Source organism: Cetorhinus maximus, chromosome 26 (genome assembly GCF_964194155.1).
Source record: "Cetorhinus maximus chromosome 26, sCetMax3.hap1.1, whole genome shotgun sequence".
In the NCBI taxonomy this organism is placed as follows: Eukaryota; Metazoa; Chordata; class Chondrichthyes; order Lamniformes; family Cetorhinidae; genus Cetorhinus; species Cetorhinus maximus.
This window is the reverse complement of record NC_135904.1, coordinates 34,658,957-34,673,782: the sequence shown is the minus strand read 5'-3', so window position 1 is coordinate 34,673,782 and position 14,826 is coordinate 34,658,957. Positions and strand designations below refer to the sequence as shown.

Genomic DNA, 14,826 nt, shown 5'->3' with positions numbered 1-14,826 from the left:
TTGGACATGTCCATCACTTCAACTCAAGCATTTATTAAATTTTTAAAAACCCTCATGAAACCCCATCGCGCCCGTGGATGAGGTTTCATGCTTTTTCTGAAGCCCGCCAGGGCTCCCGGCCTGCCTGCCAACCTTAAGGTTGGATGGGCACGTCCATTAATTAGGTTAATGACTTTTTAAATGGCCTCAGTAGGCCGTTGAAGGTCAGTGGGCGCACAGCTGATTCGGCTGTGCCCCCGCCAACCTGAAAATGGAGATGACGCAGGGTGACGTCAGGAGTTCCACCTGGGGCCCAATCGCCAACCTAAAGATCGAGCCCAAAGAGTCTGCAAAAGGATGTTGATATGTTAAGTGAATGGGCAAAAATTTGGCAGATGGAGTATAATGTGGAAAAATGTGAGGCTATCCACTTTGGTAGTTAGAATGGAAAACTAAAATATTGGCCTGTAACTTCCGTGCTCCCCAGAGTTGGATTTGAGGGGGTACCCCAAAGATGCACTGGGGAACCCCTCTGGGAAGTTCCCAGGTGAGGGCTTGCACAACAATTACCCACAACTGCACCCTTCCTCTGGACAATTGCGCTGCGCTGAGAATCATCCAAAAATGCGTTTTAAATCGCAAACTTCGGATGGTTTCACCGGAGTTATACCAATAGTTACCCAGATAAAGTTAGAAGAATTAAAACCTCTCTAACTTCTGAGTAACTGTTGTAAAGACCCAGACCGACCCCTCAGGACTCCCCCAACAGCCGACCACCCCCACCCCCTCTGACCGCTGACACTCCCCTCCCCTACCCCCAAACCGCCACCCTCCGACACTGCCCAACCTCCAACAATCCCCACACCCCGAACGCCGAAACCCCCCCTCCCCCCCCACCAACATCCCATACACCTCCCGACCACCAACAACCCCCACTCCCCCGACACCCCCACCCTCTACACCGCCGACCACCAACAACACCCAGCCCCCGACCACCGACACCCCTCCATCGACACGACCACCAACATCCCCCACCCCTGACCACTGACACCCCACCACCCGACCACCAACAATCCCCACCCCCTCCAACCACCAACAACCCCCATCCACTGACCCTCCCACAACCCCCACTCCCGACCTCCGACAACCTCCACAACCCCCCAACCTCCAATACCACTCTGACCAACACCCCCCAACCACCGACAACCCCCACACCCCAAATTGCAACACCGCCCACGCCGCCCGAACTCTGACACCCCCATCCCTTCCGACCTCCCACGCCCTATGACCACCGACACCTCCACCACCCCCGCAATCCCTGACAACCCCTATCCACCAACAACCACCCACTCCACCACCAACGCCTCACCACTGACACCTCCCCACCCTCGACCACCAACAGTCCCCCAAACAACGACACCCCCACCCCTCTGACCACCGATAACCCCCCCGGACCACCGACAACCCCCTACACCCCACCCCTCTGACCACTGATAACCCCCCAACCACCGACAACCCCCTACACCCCACCCCTCTGACCACTGATAACACCACCCCCCGCCCCTCTGACCACCGAAACCTCCTACACCCCACCCCTCTGACCACCGATAACCCCCGCCCCTCTGACCACTGATAACCCCCCCGACAACCCCACCCTCCACCCCTCTGACCACCGAAAACCCCCCAATACCCTGACTACCGACACCCCTCCACAACCCCTGACCACCCCCACCCCACCCCCGACTACCAATAGCCCCTATACTCCCCACCCCCTGACCACCAACACCACCCCCACCCCCCCACTCCTCTGACTACTGACAACCCATTACACCCCACCCCTCTGACCACCGATAACCCTCTGACCACTGACACTCCCCCACCACCTTGAACTCTGACCTTCCCCTCCCGAGCACCCAGACACCCCCCCCACCCCCTACCCAACACCACCCCACGGACCTCCAACCCATGCCCCCCAACACCCCCACCCCCCAAATCCTATACACTTAGCTTCTTTCTGGCCTGTCAATTTCCCTGGCCCTTTAAACTTACCTGCTTTACAGCAGCTGCTGCTGTAAAAACAGGTTGTGGCCTCTAGAATATGCTGGAGCTAGACTTTGCTGGGGCCCTGCGAGGAGTCTTTCGATGCAGGCCCAAGCAGCTCCGGCAAATGGAAGCGCCAACATAATTTTCAAGACCAGGTAAGTAGGCATTTCTTCTAATTCCTGCAGGTCAGCACTTTACGACACCAGTCGGAGGTTATGGCCCATTATTTAAATGGAGACAGACTGCAGGATGCTATGGTTAACAAGGATCTTAATGTCCTCGTATGTGAATCGCAAAAAGTGGATCTTAATGTCCTCGTATGTGAATCGCAAAAAGTTAGCATCTAGGTACAGCAAGTGATATGGAAGGCAGATGAAATTTTGGTCTATATTGCAAAGGAATGAAGTATAAAAGTAGGGTGTTGATGAGAGCACACTAGAGCACTGTATACAGTTTTGGTCTCCTTATTTAAGGCAGGATATATTTGCATTGGAGGCAATTCAGAGAAGTTTCACTCTGTTGATCCCTGGATGAGGAAATGTTGAGCAGGTTGTGGCCTATACTCATTGGAGTTTAGAAGAATGAGAGGTTATCTTACTGAAACATGTAAGATTCTGAGGGGGCTTCACAGGGTAAATGCTGAGAGGATATTTCCCCTCTTGGAGGGAATCTAAGACTTGGGGACACAGCTTCAAAACAAGAGATCCCCCGTTTAAGATGGAGATGAGGTATTCATTCACGAGGGTCATTAATCTTTGGAATTCTTTACCCTTTCAAAGAGCAGTGGAGGCTGGGTCATTGAATTTATTCAAGGCTGTGTTAGATGGATTTTGATCTACAAGGGTTATAGGAGGCAGGCAGGAAAATGGAGTTAAGGCCACAATCAGATCAGCCATGATCTTATTTAATGGGGGAGCAAGCTCAAGGAGCCTAATGACATCCTGCTGCTCCTATTTCTTATGTTCTTAATTCAGCACCTGTGAGCTAGGGAGAGAAAATATAGAACAAAAGGTGAGACCTGAGCATGCATATAGTCAAAAGGAACTGGGAAATTAATGCTCCCTTATGATTTATTCGTAAATAGCAGTAAGTAGTAGGCTAAGAAAATATGGGGCAAAAAGACAATTCTGAGTGTCTCTAATGGCTAGATGGAACACAGAGCTGGAACAGTGACACTCACTGATTCTCTATTAGTAAAATAAAATGACTTAAAATGGTTCGCGCCACAAAAATGATGCTACATTTATGATAAGTGTGGCCTGTTACAAGTATGGGATTGAAATTCTTGAGTGCTAATATTAGCCGCCTTGTTCACGCTCATTTTGAATGTTGAAAATTTTTATTTTAAAACGAGAACCTGGGAATTCAGTTCGAATATTGGGATTCAATCCCCAGCGATATATGCATGTTATTTGTTGCTCATGTTCTTTACATCTTAATGAACCTCACTCTAATATGTTTAGTTAGCATTTTTCATCTTGTTGGTATGACATTTTCAGCTTTAATAAGCTTTCAAAGCAGCATTCTACTAAAACTTGGTACATTTGCATATTGAGTGCTTTATTTGAATTACTTCTATTTGGACATCAAGCAATTGCACATTATAAAATATCATTTTCTCTTTCAGCAAGTTGCATCTCAATCCGGCAAGGCTCAGTCACCACCTTTCGCCATGGGATCCAGTCATACATTCCCAGCGGACCCATCGACTTTCAGTCCCCTCTCCAGCCCTGTGTCTACATCTTCTCCAGGAGGACCTTCTTATACCAGCCTGGCAAATCGATCCACTGGTTTTGGTAAGTAAGGACCTAACCTCGTCGTGACCAGAGTGATTTTTTTCCCAGACCAATGACCATAGATGGGCCAAAAATTGGGGTAGAGACTGAGGAAAACGTCAACTTGTTCTGATGTGATGCCATTGTCCTCATGATTAGCAAGCCCAAAATGCTGGTTTACCTTTCACACACCCCCCTACCCCACCAAGGGATTCAGTTTGGCTTCATAATATCTTTTTGCTGCAGATTTTTAAATTCATTATTTTTACGCTAAAATAAGCTGTTACTTGATCACTGCCATTAGTGCTGAGAAATTCTACCATTCCACCACCAGCTGGAAGGTCTTGTGTTGCAGTGGGCGCCCCTGCCTCTGAGCCAGAAGCTCCAGGTTTGAACATACATACATACAAATTAGAAGCAGGCATCGTCCGCTCAACCCCTCAAGTCTGCTCCAGCATTCAATAAGATCATGGTTGATCTGATTGTGGTCTCAGTTCTGCTGTCCTATCCCCACTCCCTTTGATTCCCTTATAAAGTCAAGAATCTTTTTACCCCTGTCTTAAAAAATAATTCAATGACCCTGCCCCCACCACTTTCTGGGACAGAGTTCCACAGACTCATGACCCCCTGACTGAAAAAGATTTTCCTCATCTCCGTCTTAAATGGGAGCCCCCTAGTTCTAGTCTCCCCACAAGGGGAAACATCCTTTCAGCATCCAATCTAACAAACCCCTCAGGATCTTCTATGTTTCAAGAAGATAACCTCATTATTATTATTCATTATTATTATTATCTTATGATCAAGTCCCACTCCATGACTTGATGGCCATGGAAGGTGAGTTCGCAACGCTCCCAGACCTGCAAACCCTTCCAGCTTGCCTGTGGCAGGCAGTAAGAGCAGGAGAGTCTCTTGGTCAGCCATGCTTGATATGGAGTGACACCTCTGGCTTTAGGCTTGTGAACTGTTCCAGGAAAAAAAAAAGCTAGGAAACAGAGATAAACCTGTGCTTCATCTACCTCATTATCTCTAGACGCGGGAAGCCTTTTCAGTCTACTTAAGTCATCACCAACTAGCACCGTTGGGGATGGTGAGTAAAAGTAGCTAGTGGGTTTACATATTCTGTAGAACATCCTAGAATATTTATTATTCTCTCATTATATCAATAAATCTGGCTGAAGTCCCAGCCTAAATAGTGTAGAACTGACTATGCTGTTTAGGGAAAGCATTGCCTGAAAGGTTGGTGAAAGTAAATTCAATTGTAACTTTCAAAAGGGAATTACATACACTTGAAAATGAAAACAGAAATGTAGAGCTATGGTGAAGAACAGGAGAGTGGGACTAATTGCGAACTCTTTCAAAGCACAGACACAATGGGCTAAATGGCATCTTTCTGTGTTATCAGATTCTATGAAGGTTCCCCCTTAAAGAAAGGTTGAAATATGAAATGAAAAAGCCATTATAATGAGAAATGCCTCTTCACAATGACACCAATCAGTGGCATGAATAATGCAGCTAACAGAGCTCTCCCTTTACCTTGCATTAGTCTCTTTTGATACCAGCCAGTACTGTGTTGCAGGACAGAGTATGCAAGCCCCTTTATAAAGAGGCTCCACATTCTTCCTTGATTGTGCATTTTGGTACATCGTCAGTATGTGGAGAACATATCAAATAAAGAAGGGAAAAATTGTCAGCTTCTCTTCATTCTCAAAATCCAGGTTCCTTCTCTACACCAGTGGTTGCTGGGGCCATATTGAGCTCAATACTACCACCACCAATGCTACCACCTTCATTTTCTTTCTCATGGATTAATTGAACACTTCAGCGGTTGTCTGTGGGCTGCACTTGTTACCTCCACCACTAAAGGTGGGCAGAGGTAATGTTTTTGACCCTGTTAGTGCATTTGTCTTAAACTAATGGACAAATTTCAACTAATCATATGGCCCAAGGAAGAGCTGATTAGTTTTTGGCAAAGATCTAGATCCTGGAATTTTTTAAAGGATCTTTTAACATTGGGAGATGGGGCAAATTGACCTCACTTTTAGAATGTTTTGGGTTGTTCTATTTAGAATGTTATTGATTGTTTTAGAATTTTGTAGATTGACTCAGCTCCTTGTCATAGCTGTCAAAATGTGAGCAGAGTTTTCAGGGCAGGTTGTTGGATGTGGACTAACCTGAAGCCTCCTCGATGAGATGGAAGCTCTTAATAAAGACATTTATTTTTCAGCTTTGTAGTTACAGAGCATCAACCAGGCAGGGAGAAACCTTAAGGAAGAGCTGCATAATTGTAATAATATTGAGTTGGCAGAGGTATGCGCTCTACTCAGTGTCCTGTTCACTTGCTTTTATATTGGGTTTGGAGATGATGGAAAATTCTTGAAGTCACCAGTGTCAAAAAAATCATAAAAGATCATTATTGTTTTCATTTTTCCTTTTTTTGGAACTTTGGATGCCATGATTATGAAAGTTAATATGGATTTTATTGCTGATTTTCCAGATAAATCATTATCACAATAATTAGGAAATATATGCACATCTATGAATTGTCAAATGAAGTATAGTTTAAGGCACAAATTACAGTAAATCAAGTATTATAAATCATTTTATTTTCCTTCCCTGTGCCATTAATTTGTTTATCAAAAATGTCTTTGGTCTCTCCATGTTGCTCTCTATTGCCAAGCTGGGAGGACAGTCCCAAAAGCTCTGCTGCTAGAAAAGCTGCTAAGACACATTTCATCCCAGGTATAAGAGCAGCCTAATGTAAGTTGCCCAGAGATTCTGTGCTCCCTCCCATTCTGGACGTGCATGGCTATTGTGTGGTGTGGACATGCCTGACAACAGGAATCTGCTGCGCAGGAGTTGATGTTACGTTCTGCTGCCTTACGACCATTGTATTGTGTCAGTATTTTACATTTTATTTTAGATTGCCAAATTATGCATTTAATATAAGGAGTCAAATTGCAGTTCTACTCCAATACATTGATGCCTGGCTCTTTGGTGTCTTGAGGGAGACACTCAATATGCATTTCGTACAGAAGAACTTCTGTAGAATCACTTTCTGTTTCTGTCAGTCATCACAGGTGAGTAATAGATTGTGCTGTAGATTTACACATGCTGAAATTGACTCCTGTTTCTGTTTTGGTCTCGGCCAACCTGCATGGTAATGGGTTTCACCAAAATCTCTTTATCCTCATTGCTGTCCTGAACATTTCCTTGTTATAAGCTTAGGCTGTTTTAGGTGTTAATACTACTTGAATAGATTATGTATTGGCTGAAGACTGGCATCTGTGATGCTGGGAACCTCTCGAGGAGCCTGAGATGGATCATCCACTTGGCACTTCCGGCTGAAGATTGTTGCGAATGCTTCAGCCTTATTATTTGCACTGATGTGCTGGGCTCCCTCATCATTGAGGATAGGGATATTTGTGGAGCCGTCTCCACCAGTGAGTTGTTTAATTGTCCACCACCATTCACAACTGGATGTGGCAGGACTACAGAGCTTAGATCTGATCCGTTGGTTGTGGAATCACTTAGCTCTGTCTATCACTTGCTGCTTATGCTGTTTGGCACTCAAGTAGTCCTGTGTTGTACCTTCACCAGATTGACACCTCATTTTTAGGTATGCCTGGCGCTGCTCCTGGCATGCCCTCCTGCAACCTTCATTGAACCAGGGTTTATCCCCTGACTTGGTGGTAATGGTAGAGCTTGACACCGCCCACATACATTCACTCCCTCCACCACCGACTAAAGTAGTCGCAGTGTGTACCATCTACAAGATGCACTGCAGAAGCTCACCAAGGCTCCTTAAGGCATCACATTCCAAAGCCATGACCTCTACCATCTAGAAGGACAAGGGCAGCAGATACATGGGAACACCACCACCTAGAAGTTCCCCTCCAAGCCACCTACCATCCTGACATGGAAATACATCGCCATTCCTTCACTGTCAGTGGCTCAAAATCCTGGAACTCCCTCCCTAACAGTACTGTGGGTGTACCTACACCACATGGACTGCAGCGGTTCAAGAAGGCAGATCACCATCACCTTCTCAAGGGCAATTAGGGATGGGCAATAAATGCTGGTCTAGCCAGCGACGCCTGCATCCCGTAAATGAATTTTAAAAATGATTAGCAATCATTGTTTAGAACTAGCTGATTTCCTTTGAGTCAGAAAATATACACCAACAACTTGTACATCACCTTCAACATAATGAAACCTCCCAAGGCACTTATATTATGAAAGGAGTATTATAAAACAAAGTATGGCACTGAGATGCATAACGAGATGTCGGGTTGGAATTTCACAGAGTGGGGGAGACTCCATGCACCTTTAAAAATGGTGTCCAGAACCTGATTTCAGGATTCCTGACCCCATTTCTAAGGTTTCTGATTTTTAAAAGTGCCGTTTAAGGGTGTGGGCTGGTTCGGGTCACGAGCAGGAACCCTGCACTCCCAACCTGGCCAGCCTCATTGCGGGATAGGCACATCCTAGCCCTCTGCAACTTTCATGGAGTTGGGCCAGGTTTTCAAAAAGGTTGTGATTCACAGCCCCTTGGAGGTGTCGTGAGCCGTAGTCTGCATGAGGGAATCTGTTAAAGCCAAGCAATGCCCCCCCACACAACCCCTATGTCTCTTCATGCCCTCCATGCCAAGGTATGCCGCTTGGCAACGAACATAAAAGAGAATCCCAAAGAGTGATAAAAGAAGGAGTAGGACCAATTAGGGGCCACAAAGAGGATTTACACATTGAGGCAGAGGGCATTGCTGAGGTAGTAAATGAATTTTTTTTTATATTCATTCATGGGATGTGGATGTCGCTGGCTAGGCCAGAATTTATTGCCCATCCCTAACTGCCCATCCCTAATTGCCCTTGAGAAGGTGATGGTGAGCTGCCTTCTTGAACCGCTGCAGTCCATGTCATGTAAGTACACCCACAGTGCTGTTAGGGAGAGAGTTCCAGGATTTTGACCCAGCAACAGTAAAGGAACCGACAGATATTTCTAAGTCAGCATGGTTTGCGGCTTGGAGGGGAACTTGCAGGTGGTGGTGTTCCCATGTATCGGCTACTCTTGTCCTTCTAGATGGTAGCAGTGGTGGGTTTGGATGGTGCTGTCTGTGGAGTCCTGGTGAGTTCCTGCAGTGCAGCACACTGTTGCCACTGTGTGTCAGTGGTGGAGGGGGTAATGTATGCGGGCAGGGTGCTAATCAAGCAGGTTACTTTGTCCTAGATGGTGTTGAGCTTCTTGAGTGTTGTTGGAGCTGAGTTACATTTTGCAACTGTCTTTACCAAGGAAGAAGATGCTACCCAGGTCATGGTGAGAAAGGAGGTAATTCAGACACTAGAAGGGTTTAAAATTGATAAGGAGGAGGAATTGGATCGGCTATCTCTATTTAAAATTGATAGGCACTGGATTAGATGCATCCAAGCATACTGAGGGAAGTGAGAATGGAAATTGCGGAGGCCCCGGCCATAATTTCCCAGTCTTCCTTAGGCCCAGGGGTGGTGCAGAGGCCTAGAGAATTGCAAACGTTGCACCCTTGCTCAAGAAAGGGTGTAAAGATAAGTCCAGCAACTACAGGTCAGCCAGCTTAACTTTGGTGGTGGGGAAAGCAATAATTAGGGACAAAATTAATAGCCAAATGCAGGTTAATTAAGGAAAGCTAGCATAGATTTCTTAAGGGAACATTATGTTTAACTAACTTGAGTGTTTTGAAGAGGTGACAGCGAAGGTTGATGAGGGCAATGCTTTTGATGTGCTGCGCTTGGACTTCCAAAAGGCACATGATACCGGACCGCACAGCAGACTGGTGGGCAAAGTTATAGCTCATGGAATAAAAGGGAGTAGCAACATGGATACGAAATTGGCTGAGTGACAGGAAACAGAGAGTGGTGCTTAATACATGTTTTTTAGGCTGGAGAAACATTTGTAGTGGAGTTCTGCAGGGGTCAGTGTTGGAACCCTTGCTCTTCCTGATATATTAATGACCCAGACCTTGGTGTACAGGGCGCAAATTCAAATATTGCAGATGGTACAAGACTTAGAAGCATTGTCAACTGTGAGGATGATAGAGTAGAACTTCAGAAGGACATATACAAGTTGGTGGAACGGCCAGGTGGCTGATGAAGTTCAATATGGAGAAATGTGAAGTGATTCATTTTGGTAGGAAGAACATGGAGAGACAATATAAAATGAAGGGTTCAACTCTAAAGGGGGTGCAGGACCAGAGGGACCTGGGTGTATATGTGCATAGATCATTGAAAGCGGTAGGACAGGTTGAGAAAGTGGTTAAAAAAGCATATAGTATCCTGGGCTTTATTAATAGGGGTATAGAATACAAGAGTAAGGAGCTTATGTTGAACTTGTATAAGACACTAGTTCGGCCTCAGCTGGAATTTTGCTTCCAGTTCTGGGTGCTGCACTTTAGAAAGGATGTGAAGGCATTGGAGAGAGCCCAGAAAGGATTTACCAGAATGGATCCAGGGATGAGGAATTTCAGTTGTGTGGATAGATTGGAGGAGTTAGGACTATTTTCCTGGAGAAGAGAAGGCTGAGAGGAAATTTGATAGAGGTATTCAAAATCATGAGGGGTCTGGATAGAATAGATAGGGAGAAACTGCCCCTACTCATGAAAGGATCAAGAACGATTGGGCACTGAGTTAAAGTAATTTGCAAAAGAAGCAAAAGTGACATCAGAAAAAGGTTTTGTGCAGTGAGTGGTAAAGGTGTGGGATGCACTGTCTGAGACTTGTGGAGGCAGGTTCAATCAGGGATTCAAAAGAGGACTAGACTGTTATTTGAAAAGGAAGAATGTGCAGGGTTATGGGGAGAAGGTGGGAGAATGGCACTAAGTAAATTGCTCATTCGGAGAGCTGGTGCAGACATGATAGGCTGAATGGCTTCCTTTTGCCCTGTAAATATTGAGATTCTGTGAAGTCAGATACAAGGGTACAAGTGTAATGTGCATTAACCATGCGCAACTGTACATGCTGGATGTAGCTTAATCATATAGACAGTGTAACAGTATTGAGTGAAATTATTATAGAAACCATTCTCTACTTGAATTGTACCTGTGTTGCGAACAACTCTTAAGCAAATTTCTAATTAACAGAATGGAAAACGAGGGATGCAAAAGAGAGAAATTAAAACAGAGCTATAAGCGCAGTGACAAAACCCCATATCATGTGGGAGCTAATGACCATAAAATGAAATAAACGCTCATTGATGAATCGTTGAATCATTAAGGCAGAGAAGGAGGCCATTCAACCTATCAAGTACATGAGCTTGAAATCTCTCTTGAGCAATCCAATCAGCCCTATTCCCTACTTTATCCCCAGAGACCTGCAAGTTTATTTCCCTCAAGTGCCTCTCCAATTTCCTTCCATCAGCTCTGTTTCCACCACCCTCGTAGACAGCAAGTTGTAGGCAGTTAACAATTGCTGCGTTCCTCCCATTGTCCCTGTACCTCTTGCCCAAAATCTTAAATCTGTGTCACCGAATCCTTGTACCATCAGCTAGTGGGAACAGCTTTTCTTTGTCTATCTTCTCTAAACCTATTATAATTTTGTGCACCACTATCAGATCTCCCCATAACCTCCTTTGCCCCAAGAAGAACAACCCCAGCTTCTGCACCCTCTCAAAGACATCCTTCCTAAAGCGTGGTGACCAGAATTGAACACACTACTGTAGTTGTGGCCTGAACCATATCTTTATATAAGCAATATCTGCTTTTCTACTCAATACCTTTGTTCATAAAGTCCAAGATTGCCATATGTTTTGGTAACTACTGTTTCAATGTGTCCTGTGTGTCCTGTCACTTTCAAAAATCAATGCACATGAACCCCCAAATGCTTCTGTCCCTGCACACGTTTTAGAACTATGACATTAAGGATATATTGCCTCTCCCTATCCCTTCTGCCAAAATGCATCACCTCACAATTCTCTATTAAATTCCCTCTGCACTTGGCTGCCCATTCTGCGAGTCTGTCCATGTCCTGTTGCAGTCAATTGGTATCATTCTAACTGTTTGACACACCTCCAAGTTTAGTATCATCAGCAAATTTTGAAATTTTACTCTGTGACCCAATATCCAAGTCATTAATAGTATATCAAAAAAGCAGTGGTCCTGGCACTTACCCTTGGGGATCACCACTGTCTACCATCCTCCAGTTGGATAAACAGCCATTTACCATGACTTACTGTTTTCTGTTCGTAAGTCGTTTTTTTACTGACCTTTCTATTCCATGAGCCCTCAATTTTGTTAGCCAGTCTTTTATGTGGCACTTTGTCAAATGCTTTCTTGCAATCCATATAGACAACATCTTCTGCATTCCTTTTATTAACTTTCTCTGTTACTTTGTTAAAAAATTCAGTTAGATAAGTCAATCATTACCTGGCTCTCCTTAATTAACTCAAATCTCTCTAAGTGCCTTTTAGTTTTTCCCTGATTATTGTTTCTAAAATGCTTACCAACCAACTGATGTTAGACTGACCAGTCTGTAGTTACTAGGAATGTCCATATGTCTTTTCTTGAATAAGAGTGTCACATTTGCCACTTTCCCATCCTCTAGCACCTCCCCCATATCAAGAGAAGATTGGAAGATTATGGCACAGCCTTCCTCTCTCTCTCTCTCTCTCCATTCCCACTTCCTTTAGCAACCTGGGATGCAAGCCATCCAGACCAGGCAATTTATCCACTCTAAGCATAGCCAGCTTTTCTAGTATATCCTGCCTACCAATTTTCACCAATCCATTACCTCTACCATCTCATTACTACTGACAGTGGCCTTTCTTCATTGTGCCTTTCTCAGCAGCTGCCCAAGTTTTAGTGCAACCTTCAGCACATAGCCCTGGACTTTGTAATGTGCCAGTCTGTAACACTCAGTCAACGACAACTCATTGCACTGGAAGACCAGCAAGTTTTGGGCAGACCAAAGAACATCTTTCACCAAGTTGATGGTCTTCCAGCAGCAATTTATCTCAGTTAGTGTCCCTGGGAACAGCCCGTAGTGCACAAAACCCTGTGTCACAGAGCTGCTGGAGATGAGCCTTCACAGAAAAGCACTGCACCTTTCTCCAGACCTTCTTTGCAAAGGCATATTCCAGAAGGTGGTGGACGATGGTCGCTTTCACACCACAGCCCCCTTGAGGAAAGTGTGTGCAGAGATTCCGGGAGTGCAGAAAGGATCTGACAGGGAGGGCCTTTCTCACCACCAGCCAAGTTACATCTTGGTGCTTGTTTCAAAGTTCTGGCAGTGAGGCATTGTGCCAAATGATTTTGACAGCATGCTCGAGGAACCATCCAACAGGATCCACCATCTCCTTTACCGGAGGGCCTCGAAGATATTACTTACAAACCACTGCCTAATGTGATCAACTGAGATTTTTGCATAATCTTTTCCACGAGGGACAGGTGGTATGACACGGTCCAACTGAGCAAAGCATCCCACAGCAACGTGGCCAGACCCATCCTTCACAACATCGGGGGCTGTTAGAACCTCTGCCTGTAGTGACACTTGGGGCAGAATTTTACGACGGCGGGATTTTACGTTCCCGTTGTCCTCAATGGGATTTATAACGGCCCCGTCCCCGCCGAAACAGGGCGGTAAAATTCTGCCCTTCGTGTTTGCATACTGAGCGTCTATGCACAGTATAATGCAGCTGCACACAAAGCTGTCTATCAGGATGAGGGCGACGTTGGTTACGTTTTTGCCCCCTTTATCTAGAGGCTTGTATATCATGCCCCTCTGGACATGGTCTATTTTCGATTTCCTGACAAAGCGGAAGATGGCACGTGTGACCGCCATGGTACAGGAGTGGGTATGGGCTAGACCTGTATTATGTAGAGCGACACCAAGAGCACCTCGTACGTGATGACCAGGTTCTTAACCACAATGGAGAGGGAGCGTCACTCCCACATGCCGAGTTTCTACCTCATCTTGGCCACATGCTCTTTCTAGTTATTGGTGCACATCCCGGCCCCTCTGAACCATATCCCCAGCTCCTTCAGGTAGCCTGGCCTGACCATGAAGGAGACAAAGGGTCGGTTGGTCCAACTCCCAAAGAACATGATATCACTCTTGCTGTGGTTTACTTGGCTCCTGAGGCCAGTTCGAACTGGTCGGAGGTGCTCATTAGCCTGCGCACTGACAGCGGATCCAAGCAGAAGACGACATGTCGTATATGTGCAGGAGGTTCAACCCAAGTGCCTCTGCAACTTAAGATTGTCAACCACCTTATATCCGCAGCCTTACTGAGGAACTTGACAGAGTTCGATGCAACACACGAGCAAGACAGGAGAGAGGATTCAGATTTAATCTGAAAGCCTTCAGATTCCACCCATTGAGTTAAACTGCGCTACTGATGTTTGTGTAGAGCAAGATTCCAATATCCAAGGGAATACAAGCCTAGCCTATGCAACCTGTCCCCCAAATTGAACCCTTCTGCTGCATCTATGCTACACCCCTCGAAGGCCAGTGTACTCTTTTTGAGGTGCAGTGCCAGAACGATACGTGGCATTTGAAATGCAGTCCAACCAGAGCTTTATACAAACATAGCATAACTTCCACCCCTTTGTATTCCAGCCTCCTTGAAATAAAGGTTGACATCCCATTAATCTTTTAACCTGTGCACTAGCTTTTGGTGATTTCTGTACATCTCCTTGCTCCTCTACAGTCCCTATTTTCTCACGATTACGAAAATACTCTGACTTATCTTTCTTGAGTCCCAAGTGAATGATGTCACACTTCCTGAACATTAAATTCCATATGCTACAGTTTTGGCCACACTTAATAGATCAATGTCCTTTTGCAACTTTGTGCTCCTGTCTACAATACTTATTGTGCCACCTAATTTAGTGTTGTCAGGAAACTTGGATATACAGCCCTCTGTACTTTTATCTAAGTGGCTTACATAAATAGCAGGCTGTTCGATCAGTTGTGTCCCAGGTTGAGTTCTAGCCACCAACCTTTTGGTTAACAGCCAAACAAGTTGGCTCACTGAGCTGCAGAGACAGACAAGTCAATTATTAAAATG

General features: G+C 45.3%; 1 protein-coding gene across 3 annotated transcripts in view; it reads left to right on the top strand.

The window, feature by feature from the left end:
• The window catches only part of arnt2 (aryl-hydrocarbon receptor nuclear translocator 2), a 357,501-nt gene that overhangs the window by 288,192 nt on the left and 54,483 nt on the right, over nucleotides 1-14,826 (top strand). For all 3 annotated transcript variants that reach the window (XM_078530482.1, XM_078530481.1, XM_078530483.1), the window contains exon 16: nucleotides 3,650-3,818. In XM_078530482.1, the coding sequence (XP_078386608.1) occupies nucleotides 3,650-3,818 (169 nt within the window). The remainder of the gene's footprint in view (nucleotides 1-3,649; nucleotides 3,819-14,826) is intronic.